Source organism: Coloeus monedula (genome assembly GCF_965178545.1).
Source record: "Coloeus monedula genome assembly, chromosome: 4".
Classification (NCBI taxonomy): domain Eukaryota; kingdom Metazoa; phylum Chordata; class Aves; order Passeriformes; family Corvidae; genus Coloeus; species Coloeus monedula.
Window position 1 is genome coordinate 75,069,524 of NC_138784.1, and position 18,929 is coordinate 75,088,452.

An 18,929-nucleotide genomic window follows, 5' to 3' on the forward strand; every position below is an offset into this window, starting at 1 on the left:
TCATTTTTCCCTGGGAAAATGAGGAGCTGGTTTTTCCCTCTAGAATATAAGATCTCCTTTTCCTTAGGAAACCCAGGATCTGATCTTTCCATCAGGAAAACCAGGAAATTCCCTTTTCCTTCAGGAAAACCAGGAGCCAGAGTCTCCCTCAGCAAATCCCAAAATTCCCTTTTTCCTCAGGAAAAAATGGACAATTTCTTTTCAGTCAGGAAAAGCAGGACCCCACCTCTTCCTCCAGAAAACCTGAAATTCCCTCTTCCTTTAGGAAAACCAGGATCTTCCTTTTTCCTCGGGAAAACAAGGAACCAGCCACTGCTTTCAGAAAACAGAGTTTTCCTTTTCCACCTGGAAAACGAGGATCCAGCGTCTCCCTCAGGAAAAACAGGAATTCCATTTTCCCTCAGGAAAATTAGAAACCAGCCTCTCCCTCTGGTAACGCAGAAATTCTCATTCCCATTGGGAAAACTCGAAAATTCCTGTTCCTCTTCGGAAAGCCAGAAATCAGCTGGAAATCCATAAATTTCCCTTTTCACTCGGGAAAACCTGCAATTCCCCTTTTTCTTTGGAAAATGAATAATTTCCTTTTCCCCGTGGACGGCCAGACACCAACCCGTCCTTCAGGAAAAGCAGCAATTCCCTTTTCCCTCAGGAAAACCAGAAATTCCCGTTTCCCTCGGGGCTCCCGGGAAGGGGCCGCTCCCGCAGGCCGGGGATCCCTCCCCTATTCCCTCCCCAGTTTATCCCAGGCCGCGGCATTCCCGCGGGAACATTCCCGGCTTTTCCAACCCACCCGCGCGCCGCGGAGCGCCCGTGACGTCACACGCGGAGCCCGTGGCGTCACCGACAGGTAAATAAACCCCGCCCAACCCGGAAATGCTGCCCCATTGGACAGCGCTGGGTAGGGTGTCGGGTTCTGATTGGTCGATATGGAGGGGGCGGGGCCGCCCGAGCGCGCGGGGCCGCGAGCGCCGGGAAAGGGTGAGGTGGGGGGGGGGAGGGCGCGACCATTTCTGGGCAGCGGGGGGGGGGGGCAGGGAAGGGGTTCCCTTGGGAGTGGGGGAGCCGTGGGAATGTGGAGGCCCTTGGGAATGCGGGAATCCTTGGAATTGGGGGATTGGCACTGAGGGGACCCGTGGCAATGGCGGGGGATTGGTATTCAAGGAGCTTTTAGCACTGCGGGGGACCCCTTGGCATTGAGGGGGCTTTGGGAATGGGGGGCTCCTTTGACATTGGGGGCGCCCTTGGAAATGGGAATTCTTGGAATTGAGGGGTTTGGCAACGGGAGGGGGCACAGAGCAGGGGGCCCTTGGCTGAGACAGCGTTAAAAAGTGGCTTCCTTGGCATTGGGAGGCTCCTTGGAAATGGGGGAATCCTTGGAATTGGGGGATCGGCACTGAGGGGACTCTTGGCACTGAGGGAGCCTTGGGAATGGGGGACCCTTGAAAATGGGGGAATGCTTGGAATTGAGGGGTTCGGCAAAGGGGGAACGCTTGGTAACGGGGTGGGGGAGTGAGCGGGGGGCTCTTGGCTGAGAAGGGGTTAAAAAGGGCATTCCTTGGCGTTTGGGGGGGTCTCCTTGGGAATGGGGGAATCCTTGGAACTGGGGGATCGGCACTGAGGGGACCCTTGGCGTGGAAGGAGCCTTGGGAATGGGGGGCTTGGCATGGGGAGAACTTGGAAATGAGGGGATCCTCTGGACGAGGTCGGTGCATCCATGTGGGAAAAGGGTTTGGAAACGAGGTTCTGGGGGGAAATTGGGAGCGGCTCCAACTTCCTCCCAAACGTTTCTCGTCCCTCTGGAGCTTCCCCCGTCCTCTGGTGGCAGATCCTCTCACTTCCCGGCTGGAATGTCATCTCCCGGCTGACATTCCTGGTGGGATGGAAGCCACAGGCGCCCTGCCGTGGTGTCAGCCACAGGAAATCACGGGAAAAAACAGGAACGCGGGTGAAGGCTGAGCGAGAAATCCCATTTTTATGTAGAATCACAGAGTGATTTAGGTTGGAAAAGATCCTTAAGATCATCAAATCCAGCCGTTCCCTCAGCACTGCCAGAGCCACCACGTCCCTAAAAGCCACGGGACTGTCTTGGATCTTTTTTTTTTTTTTTTTTTTCCTTTTATTTGCCTCCTTTTCCATGTTTTGAAGAAATTGGGATGTTGGAAAACAGCCTCCCCAGGGAGCTGAGTGCTTTTTAACTCTGCTCGGCTGAGCTGACTCGGCTGAAAAGGAGGAAGCAGCACATCCAGAGAATCATTTCGGTTGGAAAAGAGCCCTAAAATCATCCAATCCAAGGAGTAACCACGCTGATCCTTGGATCCTGCCCTGCAAGGACAGCGGATTTTTTTTTTTTTTTTTTTTTTTTTTTTAATGGCTGCTGCAAACGTGTGAAATAGAAACAAATAAAGGAAGTGAAAGTGAAACTGCTGCTCCTGGCAGGAGGAAGTTCATCCCGTGACAGCGATTCCTGCTGCTTTTGGGGATCTTCCTGAGCATTTTTTGTGGAAAAAAGTTGCATTCTGTGGATTTTTTTTTCTGGCCAAAAGAGAGGAGTTTGCGCCTACTCCACGTAAGGTTTGATTATTTTATCAGAATAATTCCTGGGGGGATTTTGTGCTGCTTCTTAACTGCAAGTGGGTTAAATTTCCTTCATAATGGAGGATCCCAGCTTGGATCTGTTTGGGAAAGGTCGGATTGATCTTCCTGGGGTAAATCATTGTTGTTTTTCCCGTGGGATGGAGCCTCCATGGGCATCTTGGAGATGCAGGAGTCACTTTGCATTCCCACAGATGTTGAGGCTGCTTCCTCCATGTGGTGTTGGAGAAAAAAATCTGGAAAACCTTCCAGGATTCTGGGGTTTTTTTTTTTGTTGTTGTCCTCTTGTTCCAAAGCCTCGTGGTGGAACCAACATTGGAGTGACTGCAAACAGAAACCCAGAATTCCGGACTGGATTGGGTTGGAAGGGAATTTAAAGCTCCTCCAATTCCACCTCATTCCATGGGCAGGGACACCTCCCACTGTCCCAGGCTGCTCCAAGCTCCATCCAACCTGGCCTTGGACACTTCCAGGGATCCAGGGGCAGCCCCAGCTGCTCTGGGAATTCCAGCCCAGCCCCTCCCTCCCAGCCAGGAATTCCTTCCCCATATCCCATCTATCCCTGCTCTCAGCCATTCCATTTTGTCCCATCCCTCCAGAAAAACTCCTCGCTGAAACACTGGGACCTCTAAAAATTCCTGAGGGGAAACCGTGCTTTTGTGCTGGTGGGTTCAGTGTCATTGTTCCCTGACAGTTTGGATTTGGGGCTTTTCCTTTTATTTTTTGTTCTCCTGTGTGGAAACAGAGATGAAGAGGTTCAAGAAGAGGCACCTCACAGCCCCCGAGTGCGAAGCTCTGGCCCAGAGCGCCGAAGGCTCCTCCCCCCTCAGGCAGCCCCTGAGCCAGGGACGAGGCAGAGGAGGAGGAAATCGAGGCCTTCATCCCACCCAGGGGACACGGACACATCCCAGAGGTGCTGCCTGGGAATTCTGGGAGCGAGCTGGAGCCCCCCTGCTCTGTGCCAGGCTGGGAGAGCTGGGAATGTTCCCCTGGAGAAGGGAAGGATCCAGAGAGAGCTGAGAGTCCCTTGCAGGGCCTAAAGGGGCTCCAGGAGAGCTGCAGAGGGACTGGGGCCAAGGCCTGGAGGGACAGGAGGCAGGGAATGGCTTCCCAGTGCCAGAGGGCAGGGCTGGATGGGAGATTGGGAATTGGGAATTGCTGGCTGGGAGGGTGGGGAGGGGCTGGAATGGAATTCCCAGAGCAGCTGGGGCTGCCCCTGGATCCCTGGCAGTGCCCAAGGCCAGGCTGGACATTGGGGCTTGGAGCAGCCTGGGACAGTGGGAGGTGTCCCTGCCCATGGATGGGGTGGCACTGGATGGGCTCTGAGGTCCTTTCCAACCCAACCCATTCCATTATTCCATGAAAAAGCGTTTCCTTGACTAATTCCCTTTCTGAGAGAGTAAGTTTGTGATTTTATTCATTTTATTTTATTTATTTTATTTTATTTTTGGTTTTGTTTTGTTATTTTTAATGTTATTTTACAGTATTTGAATATTATTTCTATGATTTTTATGTCGTTGTTCTTTTATTTTGTTACTTTGTATTTTATTTTCTGCCTTTATTGTTTTTATTTTCTTCAGGTTTTATTTATTGTATTTTAATAATTTGCTGGTCTATTTCATTGCTTTATTTGTTTACTTACTTTATCAATTTTATGGATTTTACATTATATTATTTCAATTTTATTTTATTTTTGAATTTTATTTCAATATTATTTTGTTACATAATTTTATTTTAGTGTTATTTTAATGTTATTTTCTTTATTTTTATTTGTTTCATGTCATACTTTATATTAATTTTTTTTTTATTTTATTTATTTTATTTTTGCATTTTATTTTATTTTAATATTCATTTTATTTAATTTTTGTATTTCATTTTATTTTAATTTATTTTATATCATTTAAAATTTAATTTAAAAAATTTATTTTATTTATTTTATTTTTGTATTTCGTTTTATTTTATCTTTATATTTAATTTTATTTATTTTATTTTTGTATTTTATTTTGTGTAATTTTTAAATTTAATTTTTAAATTTTATTTTATTTTTGCATTTCATTTTATTTTTATATTTCATTTTATTTATATTTTTTGTATTTTATTTTATTTTTGTATTTAATTTTATTTGTTTTATTTTTGTATTTAATTTAATTTTATTTTTGCATTTCATTTTATTTTTATATTTCTTTTTTTTGTATTTTTTTATTTTATTTATTTTATTTTTGTATTTCATTCTATGTATTTTATTTTATTTCATTTTAATTTTATTTTATTTGAGGCCTCAAAATCTCTGCTGCCTCCCACACCTGTGGCTGAGCAGACAGGCAGAAAGCAAGGAAAAATCATCCTGAATTATTCCTGAGTGCCTCAGTGGCCGTGGAACGTGGGATTCAGGCCCGTTTTGATTGGAATTTTGCCTGTACCTCACTCTCTCCCCAGAGAACATTCCCTGCTGAGCTGGGACCTGGCACCAAAATCCCAAATTCAACTCCCGAGTTCTTCTGGAGCACCTGGAACAGCTCCCAGCTTCTGGGAGGAGCTGAGCATTCCCTGATTTCCATGGAATTCATTCCCACTCTCCCCCTTTGTGCAGGACCCGGCCGGCAGAGGAACATCCTGGATTTCTTCGGAAAACGACAAGAGAAGCAACAAGTGGGGGCTGCAGGGATGAGGAGCTGTGGGATCAAGGAAGAGCCGCTGGATCCCTTTTTCCCTGGATCCAGGGATTCCTTCAGGGACACGAGGGACACCAGCAGCAATTCCTCGCTTTGTCTGGATGACCAGGACTTCATGGCAGCTCCCAGGGGACATTCCAGGAAAAGGGCTCTTCCCACTGCGGCCTCAGGTGTTCCCAAGGAAGAGCAGGATCCGTGGGGGGAGCCTGACAAGAAAATTCCAGACCTGAGCCGGATCAAGCAGGAATGTGAAGACCTGGAAGTGGAACCGCTTCCCGACACCCACTACGGGCTCCTGGGCACTCGGAACTGGGAAGTGCCTCAGGGAACGATGAAAGATCTTCCTGCCGAAGTCCTCAGGAATATCTTTGCCTTCCTGCCCGTGCCAGATCTGTACCAGAACCTGAGCCTGGTGTGTCACTCCTGGAGGGAGATAATCCGGGATCCACTGGTAAGGAATGCTCTGGGATTATCCCATGGGATCATCCATGCTCTGTCTGGCTCTCTTTGTTCCTTTGAATCCCTTGATTCCTTGAATTTTTAGGTCTCCTGGACCTAAAATTGCCACCCTCTATCCAAAATCCATGTTGGAGCCGCATTCCTTCCCATACATGGAAAGAGAGATTCCATAAAATCCCCTTTCACTGCCTCCCAGCAGGCCTTTTTCCCTGAGGGATCATCCAGGGAACTCCTGCAGCGTCCTCAAGCCTCTGGTTCCTTTAAATCCCTAGATTATTCCCACAGTCCTTCAATTTTTAGGTCTCCTGCCATGTTTTGGTCTTCTGGACCTAAAATTGCCACCCTCTATCCAAAATCCATATTGGAGCCACATTCCTTCCCGTACATGGAAAGAAGGATTCCATAAAATCCCCTTTTGGTGGTTTTTTTCCTGAGGGATCATCCAGGGAATTCCTGCTTGATCCCCAAGCCTCTGGGTGTGTTTGTGGTGTCTCCTGTCACCTGATGGATTTAGAGGAAAATCCTGGAGCTCTGTTTTTATGGATTTTGGTTCATCCGGAGTCAAGGCGAACATCTGGAAGTTGTTTTGGCAGCAGGAATGATCCCTAAATCCCACAAAAAGCAGCTTGGGAACAACCAGCCCTGCTCCCCCTTCCCACTGGGAACACTCAGAGTGGTAGTGAGTGCCCTCAGCCCACATTTTTATGGAGATCCAAGTTTTCCTTCATGCCATTCCCATCGATTTGGATGGATAAGGCTGGACACGATGCAGGAATTGTGCCGTGGGCGTGCAGAGCTACAGAGATGGGATGGTCCCAAATCCTCTCCCACATCTGCTCCTCCCTCCCTGACACATCCAAAAACTCCGTCCTCCCTGGTTTTCCTGGAGAAATCCAAACAGTGGGATTGGGACGACAGCCCTTCGTGGACTCAGGGATTTTAAGCCTCAGAGCAGATCCCAGGCACGGGGTGGAACATGTGAATTAAATGGATGCATTTATGGAATGTTTGGATGTTTGAAACTGGAGCAGCACCACCCTGTTCCCATCGTTCCCAATAAACCAACCCTCTTTGCAGCCTTTCAGGCTTTTTCCCTCTTTTCCCCTCTTTTCCATCTTTTTTTTTCCCCTCTTCTATTTCCCTCATTTTTCCCTTTTTTCCCCCCTTTTTCTTCTCTTTCTTCCCCCTTTTCTTCTCTTTTTTCCTCTTTTTTCCTCTTTTTTTTCCGGTCTTTTTTCTTTTTTCCCGTCTCTTTTCCCTCTTCTTCCCCTTCTTCCTTTTTTTGCTCTTTTTTCCTGTTTTCCTCTTTTTTCCTTTTTTCCTCTTTTCTCTTTTTCCCCCTTCTCTTTTTCCCCCTTCTCTTTTTCCCCCCCTCTCTTTTTCCCCCCTCTCTTTTTCCCCCCTCTCTTTTTCCCCCCTCTCTTTTTCCCCCCTCTCTTTTTCCCCCCTCTCTTTTTCCCCCCTCTCTTTTTCCCCCCTCTCTTTTTCCCCCCTCTCTTTTTCCCCCCTCTCTTTTTCCCCCCTCTCTTTTTCCCCCCTCTCTTTTTCCCCCCTCTCTTTTTCCCCCCTCTCTTTTTCCCCCCTCTCTTTTTCCCCCCTCTCTTTTTCCCCCCTCTCTTTTTCCCCCTCTCTTTTTCCCCCTCTCTTTTTCCCCCTCTCTTCCCTCTTTTCCCCCTCTTTTTCCACTCATTTTTTCCTCTTTCCTTCCTCATCTCCCATTCCCATCCAGCTCCTTTTTCAACTCTGGGACTTTGGGAGCCTCCTGGATTGGCTCCTTGCCCCTGGAATCCCGGTTCAGAATGCTGGGAGCTGAAAGCTGCTGCTCTGTGCTTCCCATTCCAGTTTATTCCTTGGAAAAAGCTCTACCAGCGGTACCTGATGAAGGAGGACACGGCCCTGCGCAGGGTTGAGCAGATCCTGCAGGAATTTTCCATAACCAAGGAGCAGGAGGGATGTGTCTTGGGGCTGATCAGGTGAGTCCATTTTGCACCTGTAGATCCTCAGATTTTCCTTGCTTTGGGGTTTTTTCCATTGGATCCCGGGATTTGCCGGGAGAGGGATGAGTTTGTCTTCTAAACAGGTGGGAGATGTGGGAATGCAGGAGGAGAAGTGATTTTAATAGGAAAAAACACTAAAAACAGGTACAAAACTTTCCTTTTCTTCTTCTGAGTCTGTTTGGACACAAGATCCTGGAATCATGGAATTATTTAGCTTGGAAAAGGCCTCTAGGACATTGAGTCCAACCATTCCCAGCACTGCCAAGGCCACCACTGCTCACATCCCCAAGTGCCACATCCACAGGGATTTGAAATCCCTCTGGGAATGACGACTCCACCCCTGCCCTGGGCAGCCCATTCCAATGCTTTCCAACCTTTTCCATGGAGAAATTTTCCCTAAAATCCAATCTAAACCTCCCCTGGCCCAGCCTGAGGCCGTTCCCTCTCTCCTGTCCCTGTTCCCTGCGAGCAGAGCCCGACCCCCCCGGCTGCCCCCTCCTGTCAGGGACTTGTGCAGAGCCACAAGGTCCCCCCTGAGCCTCCTTTGCTCCAGGCTGAGCCCCTTTCCCAGCTCCCTCAGCCGCTCCTGGGGCTCCAGACCCTTCCCAGCTCCGTTCCCGAGCCCAAAACTGATCCCAGGATTCCAGGGAATGTACAAGTAGAGGATGAAATCTGGAAAGGTAGAAGGGGGCTGGAATTAGTCTTGCCCTGCCTGATGTGGAGCTGTAGAGACCATGATTCCATGATTCTATTTCCAATAGAATTTTCCTCTTTTCCCATTCCTGGAAAGCAGATTTCCTGGATCTGCACTGATTCATCCCCTCACAGCTCCCAACCAGCCCAATCCCAAGAGAAATCCTTGAGAACCACAAGTGCTTTGCTCAGATCCCTGTGATCCAGAGAGCAAGGGTGGAATTGGGTTAGGAGCAAGGCAGATCTGCCTGCTGGAATCATGGAATGGTTTGGATTGGAGGGGAACCTTAAAATCATCCTGTTCCAACCCCTGGGCACGGAATTCCACTAAAGGAGACTTGGAGACAGCCAGAAGGAACTTCCAGGCTGAGGGCTGGATGCAGGAAGTTATTCCAGGTTCTGTGTGTCACAGAACTGGAAATTACTCATCTGAATGACTCCTGGCGTGGGAATGGGCTGGAAATCCGTGTTCCAGCTGCTGCAATTCCATGGGAAACACAGCAGGGATGAACGAAACCTCCTGCAGCCTCGCTGGGGGGGCTTTGGAGGAGACACAATTTCCTTGGAGAGTAAATCCCTTGTTGTTCCTCCTGCACAGGTTGGTGTCATCCACGGCCACGGGCCCGAAGGTGAATCCCAGCACGGTTCTCCAGAGTTTGGGAAGCCATCCCCTCTTCCCAAAGGCTCAAGTCTGTGTGCTTCACAAATTCCCAGACTTAAAGAGCAAGGCAGGGGTGGGTTTTATTCTTATTTGTGGTTTTTTACCAACTTCCTGCTGCTTTGAGGTCACATCTCCCCCCTCCTGTGTCCCAAGTTTCTCCCTCTGGGATAATTCAGGCCGACTGAGGAGGATTTAACAGCTCCTCCTGGAATTTTCCAGCATCCAAGGGGGATGTTTTCCATCCTCCTGAAATCTCCAAGCTTTTTCCTCACTCTCCCTTGTCCTTGCCCACCCCAGGCTGAGAAGATGTGGGCCATCCTTGCCGTCATGGTGCTGTTCTCCGATGGCGTCGGCGACATCCGGAGGCTCCTGGAATGCCTGCGGAGCCCCCGCTCCGAGCTGTCCGTGGTGGAGGTGACCGAGGTGCTTTACTGCATGGCCACGCTGCTGTTTGCCATGAGGGACAGGGGCATTCCCATCACCAACAGGTCAGGAGCTTCCCATTCCACCCCTGCCACACCCAGGGACGCTTCCCACTCTCCCAGCTTGCTCCAAGCCTGGCCTTGGACATTTCCAGGGATGAGGCAGCTACAGCTTCTCTGGGAATTCCATTCCAGGGCCTCACCACCCCTCCCAGTCAGGAATTGCTTCCCAGTATCCCACTATCCCTGTCCTCTGGCAGTGGGAAGCCATTCCCCCTTATCCTGTCACTTTTCCGAGCAGAATTCCAAAAAAACCCCCCTTTTGTCCCTAAAATAAAAGCAGGATTTCAAGGAACTTCCTGCTCAGCTCCAACAATTTCACATTTTTATTACCTCCCCAAAATTGATTTATTTTACTTCGTTCCAAGTCCTGGGAGCTCCTTCCCTCACGATCCTTTTGTTCCCAAAACCAAAAGGATCTTCCCCACAGATTCCTTCGGATTCCATCAGGATTGCAGTGAGGATGAGGATGAAGGACACAGGTAAATCCTTCTTGGGAGAAAACTGGCAAGGAACTGGCCTGGAGAATGAAACTAGCCAGGAATTCGATGGCTCTGGAAGCTGGGAGTTCTAACCCAGCCTGTGGGACATGGAGAGGTTCATCCTCTGCTTCCTCAGGGAATTTGGGATGCTTGTGTGGGCTGTTAATGATGGATAATTGCTAGATCAAGTCATTAACCTTCAGAAAATGTGGCAGGATGGCCCTGGCCAGCAATGAGAGTTGTGCTCAAGGTCAAAATCCAGGGATTTTAGCATCTCCAGCCCAGAAAAACTGGGAATGACCACACTGAGATTTAGGGAATCAGGAGGAAATGTGTCCTGGAGGAATTGCCTGATCCCTGTTTGCAGCCCCTGCAGTAATTAATGATTCTGAGAGTTCACATCATGGTGGGAGACACAAAATCTGTCCTGAAGGGTGGAAGAAAGGAGCAAAACTGCCCTGAAAGAGGGAAAACCACAGTGGGAAAGCCCTGATGGAGAATCCAGGTTAATTTTAATCCAAATCATCTGATGGGAGACACAGAATCTGTCCTGGGGAGTGGAAAAAAACAGCAAAACTGCCCTAAAAGAGGGAAAACCACAGTGGGAAAGCCCTGATGGAGAATCCAGGTTAATTTTAAACCAGTTGTTGTCAACACAATGCAAAGCAGAGTCTCTTTGCTCTTCCCTCTGCAGTAAAAAACCACCAAGAATTCTTTTCAGAGTTCAAAACCTCCCACAAAACCATCCTGAAACAAGAAGTGCTTCACTTTAAAATCCCAAAGCAGCCCCAAATTCCCTCTCAGCTCCCCCTACCCCCAGGCTCTGCTGTTGATTGTGGTTCAGGAGAGCAGAATTATCCCGTGGACTCTGATCCCAGGTTGTGTTTGCATGGAAGACCCTGGAACCCAAAGCTGGCAGGGCTGAGGGAGAGGCCACACTCAGAGTTGTCCCCACGGTGCCTTTGCTGGCACTTTTCCGAGCAGAATTCCAAAAAAAACCAACCATTTTTCCCCAAAATAAAAGCAGGATTTCCAGGAACTTCCTGCTCAGCTCTAACAATTTCACGTTTTTACTACCTCCCCAAAATTGATTTCTTTTACTTCGTTCCAAGTCCTGGGAGCTCCTTCCCTCACGATCCTGTTATTCCCAAAGGTTCCTGGTGGTGCAGGTAAATCCCACCAATTCCTTCAGGATTGCAGTGAGGATGAGATAAGAATGAAGGAAACAGGTAAAAGCACTTCAAAATATCCATAATTTCCTGCAGAGCTTGAGGGGTTTTTTTGGGGGAAGTATCCAGGATATTGCTGGTGTTGAAGCGGCTGCAGAGGTTTAATTTGTTATTAATGATTTCTCAGCAATAATTCCTGGTTGATCCTTTTTTTTCCCAGGATTCACTACAATCTTTTCTACTGTTTGTACCTGATGGAAAATGCCTCTGGAATTGTGCAGCCTCTGGAAGAGGGAAGAGTGGCTTCCAGGTAATCCTGGTCCGGGTGATCCAAGCAGAGCTCGGAGTCCTGAGGGAATGCTGAGCATTCCATGGAATGGGGAGCAAAATGTTCCACAGCAGGAAAAGGTGGACATGGATGAGGAGCTGATCCTGCTCCTTGCCACCTTCTCCAGGAATTCCCAGAGGAAAATCAGGACTGGGCCTTAAATCTGTGAAACTGGAATTGCCGAGTTTAAATTCCCTGCTGGGTCTGTCATGGAATCATGGAATGGTTTGGAATCACCCAGTGCCAGCCCTGCCATGGGCAGGGACACCTCCCACTGTCCCAGGCTGCTCCAGCCCCAATGTCCAGCCTGGCCTTGGACACTGCCAGGGATCCAGGGGCAGCCCCAGCTACTCTGGGAATTCCATTCCAGCCCCTGCCCACCCTCCCAGCCAGCAATTCCCAATTCCCAATCTCCCATCCAGCCCTGCCCTCTGGCACTGGGAAGCCATTCCCTGCCTCCTGGCCCTCCATGCCTTGGCCCCAGTCCCTCTGCAGCTCTCCTGGAGCCCCTTTAGGCCCTGCAAGGGGCTCTGAGGTTTCCCTGGATCCTTCCCTTCTCCAGGGGAACATTCCCAGCTCTCCCAACCTGGCTCCAGAGCCAGTAAGGAATAAAACACTTCCCTGGCCTGTGGAGATCCAGGCTTGGTTCCCTTTCTGCTGCAGTTACCCTGGATTGAGTCATTCCATTCCTTATCCTTACCTGGAGAAGGGGAATGGGATAAATCCACCCAGCACTGAGGTCTAACAAAGATAAAACTGGTTTTAATGAGCTTAAGGTGCCAAATTCATTCTTAAAGCACAGCTTCGTCCCTTAAAAAGATATTTTCCTGGTTTTGTGTGTGATGTTTTCCTGTATTTCCTAAAAAAATCTTTCCCAAGTTTTTTTATTTTATCTCTAAAATTTTCTCATTCCTTGCTTTTCTCCTTTTCCCAAAAACCAAGTTGCTCCCAAGATGGGATGGGATGGGATCAGTCAATCCCTGGTTTCCCTGTTAATTTGTTTTATGTGGGAGGATTTCGTTTAGGGATTTTTAAATCCCTAAAATAAATGAGAATTTCTTTATAAATTAGAATTTCTTTTAGGGATTCCGTTCCCACTTTTGATTGGAGTTTTTTCCCTGTTTTTAGTGGATGTCAGACTGTGTCAGATGTCAGTGGTGTCAGACTGACCCATGAGCAGCAGAGGATTTTGAATCACAAGATTGAGCCTGGCCAAACAGTGAAAATTATGGCATTTGCAGGTAAGAGCCCAAAATGATGTTGGAAAAATCAATGGAAAATTCCCAGTCTGCTCCTTCCCTCCCTGATCCCTCTGTCCGAGGGATTGTGAGATCCCAAAGGGATCAACTTGTGCTGGGATAACAAATTTAAGGGAAAACCTCCCAGAAATGGAGGCAGAATAAAAACACTGAAGGGAGGAGTGGGAAAAGGTGGAACAGCCCTGCAGATCCCGAGGTTGGGAAAGGAGGGAGATTCTCCAGGTGCTGGAGTAGAGATTTCCCTGTAACTCCTGGAGGAAGAGGGAATGCCTGAGGGAGGCTGTGATCCCATGGGAATCCCTGCTGGAGCAGGGTCCTGGCAGGAGCTGGGGATCCATGGAGAGAGGAGCCCACGCTGGAGCCGATTCCTGGTGGGATTTGTGACCACACAGGGACCCCAGGCTGGAGCATTCCTGAGGGACTGAGCCCATGGCAAAGGGATCCAGGCTGGAGCATTCCTGAGGGACTGAGCCCATGGCAAAGGGATCCAGGCTGGAGCATTCCTGAAGGACTGAGCCCATGGCAAAGGGATCCAGGCTGGAGCATTCCTGAAGGACTGAGCCCATGGCAAAGGGATCCAGGCTGGAGCATTCCTGAGGGACTGAGCCCATGGCAAAGGGATCCAGGCTGGAGCGTTCCTGAGGGACTGAGCCCATGGCAAAGGGATCCAGGCTGGAGCGTTCCTGAAGGACTGAGCCCATGGCAAAGGGATCCAGGCTGGAGCAGGCAGTTCCTAAAGCTGTGCCAGGATAGGTTTAGGTTGGATGTTATAAAAATTCCATCCTGGAAAGGCTTATCCAACCCTGGCACAGCTGCCCGGGGCAGGGATGGAGTCCCCATTCCTGGAGGGATTTAAAAACCCTGTGGATGTGGCACTGGGGGACATGGATGGCCTTGGAAGTGCTGGGGAATGGTTGGGCTTGACCTTAAAGAACTTTTCCAACCTAAATAATTCCATGATTCTCTGAAATCAGGGGTGAAGTGGAATAGCGGAGTTTGGACAGCAGGAGAGGGAGGTTGAAAAGAATAATTTCTGGAATCATTCATTCCTGACTCTGGGTATTTTATTCCTTATTTTCCTCTCCTCTCCAGGCACAGGGAAAACCTCGACCTTGGTCAAGTACGCGGAGAAATTCTCGGAGCTGAAATTCCTTTACGTGGCTTTTAACAAAGCTGTGGCAGAGAAGGGGAAAAATGTCTTTCCAAGGAATGTCACGTGCAAGACATTCCACTCCTTGGCATTCGGAAGCATTGGGAGACAGTGAGTGGGGAATTCTTTGTGGAAGCAGGGAAAGGACAAGGAAAAGGAAATGGTTTTGAAGGAAACCTTTGGGATCTGAGGCAGCACAAATAATGGGAAATTTGTTATTTATGGTTTCCAAATGGATCCAGTTGGATGCTCCGGGGATTTGAGCATCCATGGGAGCCTGGGGAATCCCTCCTTGCCCTGCTCTTGCTGACAGACCCTGTTGCTGTTTTGGGGGCAGCTCAAAGCCAAGGAGCTCCTCAGAGGGAGATGGAAATCCACTGGGAATGAGATTTTCCTGCTTCCCATTTCCGCTGGAGCAGCACAACCACTCCAGGCGCTGCTTTTCCTGAGCAGAGGAATCAATTTCCTTATCCTGAGTTGTTTTAATGATCCAATTTCTGTCCATTGGAGCTGGGGATAGGAAGGAAAACGAGCCATGACCTGGAAAAAGAGGGGAATAAAAGAGGGAAATCCCATTCCCTGGCTCTGCAAACAGTCTGGAATTCCAGGGATGAGCTCAATTTTCCATCTCAAAAATGTCTAAAATCAACCAATTCCTGCTTCCACCAGGACAAATCTGTGCAGGTTGGAAAGATACTCCATTCTAGGAATAATGAGGATGGATTGGGATATAAATTGGAGCTTTTTCCAGGGATAGTGCACCAAAAAAAAAGGGAATTCCTGTGTGTTTTAACATCTCTTTTATCTTTTTATCACCTCTGACACAGCTACAAAGACAAAGGCAAGCTGAACTTCTCCAAGATGTCTGCTTTCTCCATCAGCTTCCTCCTCCGGAACCGTAAGGAGCAATCCCTGTTTGTGAGAGGGAAAACCGTGTCCCAGACTCTGGAAAACTTCTTTTCCTCCTCGGATGAGGAGATCTGTGAGGAGCACACGCCCGTGTGGTTCAAAAACACTCACGGGCAGATGCAGCTTATGAGCCCACAGGAAAAGCAAGTGAGTTTGAGGGATGGAGCCTCTGGAATTGTCCAAGGTTGGATGGGGCTTGGAGCACCTTGGGATAGTGGAAAATGTCCCTGCTCATGGCAGGAGGTGGCACTGGATGGGATTTGAGGTCTCTTCCCACCCAAAGCATTCCATGATTTTATTGAACAATCCATGTTCAGCCCCCCCTCCCAAAATGTTTCGCAGGGATCTTCCCATGTTTCAGTGAAATTCGGGAAGAAGGGCTGGGATTGGGGAAAACTTCAGCCAGTGAAAGGGTTGGGGGAAGTCCTGAGCTCTGAAAGAAAGCAGAGGTTGGAAACAACATTCCAAAGAAGTTGGGAGGAAGAATCAAAGATTGGGAGGAAGATGATGCTGTTTGGGGAAAAAAGGGATAATCCCAGTTTTCCCTAAGGGATATTTCCAGCCAACCTCCTCACCAAATCCTCGTGGATCCCAGGAGCTCCTTGGGATGGGAAAAAAGTGTCTGGGGCTTTTTGGGGAATGGCTTCCTGCTGCCAAAGGGCAGGGATAGATGGAATATGGGGAAGGAATTGCTGGCTGGGAGGGTGGGCAGGGGCTGGGATGGAATTCCCAGAGCAGCTGGGGCTGCCCCTGGATCCCTGGCAGTGCCCAAGGCCAGGCTGGACATTGGGGCTGGAGCAGCCTGGCACAGTGGGAGGTGTCCCTGCCCATGGCAGGAGGTGGCAGTGGAGGGGCTCTGAGGTCCCTTCCCACCCAAACCATTCCGTTTTATGGATTGATCCCTAATTTATCCCAATCCTTGTGTTTTCCCAATTCAGATCAATGTGGAAGAGGCCAAAGAGATTTGGCACAACATGAAGAAGCTGGATGGAGACGCAGAGAAGAGATACAAGATGACTTGTGATGGTAAAAGAGATGGCAAATCCCTTGGGATAAAGGGCTGGAGTGGAAAAATCAACAGATTCATGCTTCCTGCTTCTGGCTGAGCATCCAGAAAGAGAAAATCCCTTTTTTCCTGCCACTGGCTCACCAGGGAATATCCCTCTGGCTCAATTTTTCATCTATAAAATCCATTAAATGAACAAATTTTCCTCCCACCAGGACAAAAATGTACAGATTTTCAGGATATTCTGTTTTTTTAGTGGCTCAAACTCAGGCCCAAAAGTTGGAAGTTGCTTCCAGCGCATCCTTTCCTCTGGATAGTGCCAGAGATAACTAGGAAAAACCTTTTTCTGGGAATTTTTGGGGGCATTAAGAAGTTTGGAGTCATCAAATTTGAGATTGCAAAGGGAGACAGAGATTTTTTTGCAACCCCTTCCGAACGTCCTGGAAATTCCAAGCAGGAAGTAGGGCCAGAAATGGTACAAAACAACCGGAAAAAAAAGGAAAAAAGGGATTTGTTTGAAAGATCCTGGTGGTTTATGCCGAGGGAATTCCCCTCTCCCTGAAATTCCTGATTTTTTCCCTCAGGATATTTGAAGCTTTGGCAGCTCAGCAAGCCCCAGTTCTCAGGGTACGATGCCATTTTTGTGGATGAAGCCCAGGATTGCACTCCAGGTGAGTTTTTCCAGGAGCTGCAGCTCCAATCCCGCTTCCAGAGGGGATTTCCATGTGCTCAGGGATGTGGGAGAAGCGTCTGAACTTAAATACTTGGAATTTCAATAAATTTGCCCCTCAGGTTTTACCATTTTACCTGAGCTTTCCCTTGGGTTTGGAGCAGGTTGCTCCCTCACGATCCCAACCGAGCTTTTCCTTCGTCAACCCTGAGTTTGGAGCAGGTTCTTCCCTCACCATCCAATGTTTTTCCCTGCAGCCATCGTGGATATTGTGCAGTCCCAAAAATGTGGGAAAATCCTGGTGGGAGACCCTCACCAGCAGATTTACACCTTCCGAGGGGCCGTCAACACCCTTTACGCGCTGCCTCACACCCACGTGTACTACCTGACCCAGGTGAGGGCATGGTTTTCCATGGATACAGCCCAAATCCAGTGGGAAGGTTTTAACAGGCACACTTCCTGCAGTTTGGCACCCTGCAGGGTTTGCTTTTCCCTGGATTGCTGGGGAATCCAGCACTTGGGGGCCTTTAGTGGAGTGATCCCATCCCGTGGATGGAAAAGTGGGAGCTGGGATAGAGACCTTGTTTCAGGGAGATCCTTTCTTTTGAGGAGATCATACCTGGAATGCTGGATCCAGCTGTGGGATCCAACAGCAGCAGGACCTGGAACTGCTGGAGCAAATCCAGAGGAATCCATGGAGCTGCTCCCAGGGCTGCAGCCCCTCTAATCTGGATCAGGCTGGGAGAGCTGGGAATGTTCCCCTGGAGAAGGGAAGGATCCAGGGAGAGCTGAGAGCCCCTTGCAGGGCCTAAAGGGGCTCCAGGAGAGCTGCAGAGGGACTGGGGCCAAGGCATGGAGGGCCAGGAGGCAGGGAATGGCTTCCCAGTGCCAGAGGGCAGGGCTGGATGGGAGATTGGGAATTGGGAATTGCTGGCTGGGAGGGTGGGGAGGGGCTGGGATGGAATTCCCAGAGCAGCTGGGGCTGCCCCTGGATCCCTGGGAATGTCCAAGGCCAGGCTGGACATTGGGGCTGGGAGCAGCCTGGGACAGTGGGAGGTGTCCCTGCCCATGGCCAGGATTTCTAGGAATATTTTGAGGGGGATTTTGATGCTTTTTCCAAGAGAAAGGATGTCCTGAAAGTTGGTGGGAATTGTGTGATTTTGGTCTAAGAATGACCAGGATTTCCAGGAATATTTTGGGGAATTTTGATGCTTTTTCCAGGAGACAAATTCTCCTGAAGGTTGGTGGGAATTGCATAATTTGGATTTAAGAATGACCAGGATTTCCAGGAATATTTTTAGGGGAATTTGTTACTCTTTGCAAGAGCAAAGTTTCCAGAAGATTTTAAGAATGACCAGGATTTCCAGGAATATTTTGAGGGGGATTTTGATGCTTTTTCCATGAAAAGGTCTCCAAAAGGTTGATGGGAATGGTGTACTTTGGGTCTAAGAATGACCAGGATTTCTAGGAATATTTTGGAGGATTTTGATGCTTTTTCCAGGAGAAAGGATGTCCTGAAAGTTGGTGGGAATGGTGTACTTTGGGTCTAAGAATGACCAGGATTTCCAGGAATATTTTTAGGGGGATTTTGATGCTTTTTCCAAGAGCAAAATTTCCAGAAGATTTTAAGAACGACCAGGATTTCCTGGAAGATTTTGGGGGATTTTGATGCTTTTTCCAGGAGAAAAATTCTCCTGAAGGTTGCTGGGAATTGCATAATTTGGATTTAAGAATGACCAGGATGTCCAGGAATGTTTTGTGGGGGATTTTGATGCTTTTTCCATGAAAAAGGTCTCCAAAAGGTTGATGGGAATGGTGTACTTTGGGTCTAAGAATGACCAGGATTTCTAGGAATATTTTGGGGGAATTTGTTGCTCTTTCCAAGAGAAAGGATGTCCTGAAAGTTGGTGGGAATGGTGTACTTTGGGTCTAAGAATGACCAGGATTTCCAGGAATATTTTGAGGGGGATTTTGATGCATTTTCCAAGACCAAAGTTTCCAGAAGATTTTAAGAACGACCAGGATTTCCAGGAAGATTTGGGGGGATTTTAATGCTTTTTCCACTAGAAAAGTTGTCCAGAAGCTCGGTGGGAATGCCATCATTCCATACAGAGCAGGACTTTTCGAAGTTCCAGCAATTCCCTGTGCTTTTCCTGCTGATGCCGGGATTTTTCCATGCAGAGTTTCCGTTTTGGCCCCGAAATCGCCTACGTGGGAGCCACGATCCTGGATGTGTGCAAAGGGATCCGCAATAAAACCTTGGTGGGAGGAAACCAAAAGGGTGAGGTGGGATTGGGAATGGGGGAGAGATTCCCGAAGGATTGGATTGGTTTGGGATGGGAATCGGGATGGATTTGTTAGGTAACTATAAAGAATAAGATAATGATAAATATTAAAGGG

General features: G+C 48.5%; 1 protein-coding gene across 4 annotated transcripts in view; it reads left to right on the forward strand.

The window, feature by feature from the left end:
• Positions 1-1,648: 1,648 nt before the first annotated feature.
• Positions 1,649-18,929, forward strand: part of FBH1 (F-box DNA helicase 1) — a 29,185-nt gene continuing 11,904 nt past the window's right edge. The window contains exons 1-15 of one of the 4 annotated variants that reach the window (XM_082280903.1): positions 2,556-2,566; positions 3,338-3,505; positions 5,183-5,715; positions 7,566-7,696; positions 9,012-9,147; positions 9,372-9,562; positions 9,973-10,038; positions 11,428-11,517; positions 12,664-12,776; positions 13,887-14,055; positions 14,772-15,000; positions 15,792-15,879; positions 16,444-16,530; positions 16,787-16,923; positions 18,711-18,810. In XM_082280903.1, coding sequence (XP_082137029.1) covers positions 3,340-3,505; positions 5,183-5,715; positions 7,566-7,696; positions 9,012-9,147; positions 9,372-9,562; positions 9,973-10,038; positions 11,428-11,517; positions 12,664-12,776; positions 13,887-14,055; positions 14,772-15,000; positions 15,792-15,879; positions 16,444-16,530; positions 16,787-16,923; positions 18,711-18,810 — 2,236 coding nt within the window. In that variant the 5' untranslated portion in view covers positions 2,556-2,566; positions 3,338-3,339. Of the gene's footprint in view, positions 2,567-3,337; positions 3,506-5,182; positions 5,716-7,565; positions 7,697-9,011; positions 9,148-9,371; positions 9,563-9,972; positions 10,039-11,427; positions 11,518-12,663; positions 12,777-13,886; positions 14,056-14,771; positions 15,001-15,791; positions 15,880-16,443; positions 16,531-16,786; positions 16,924-18,710; positions 18,811-18,929 lie in introns of all 4 variants that reach the window. The other 3 variants (XM_082280906.1, XM_082280905.1, XM_082280904.1) reach the window with 3 other exon arrangements.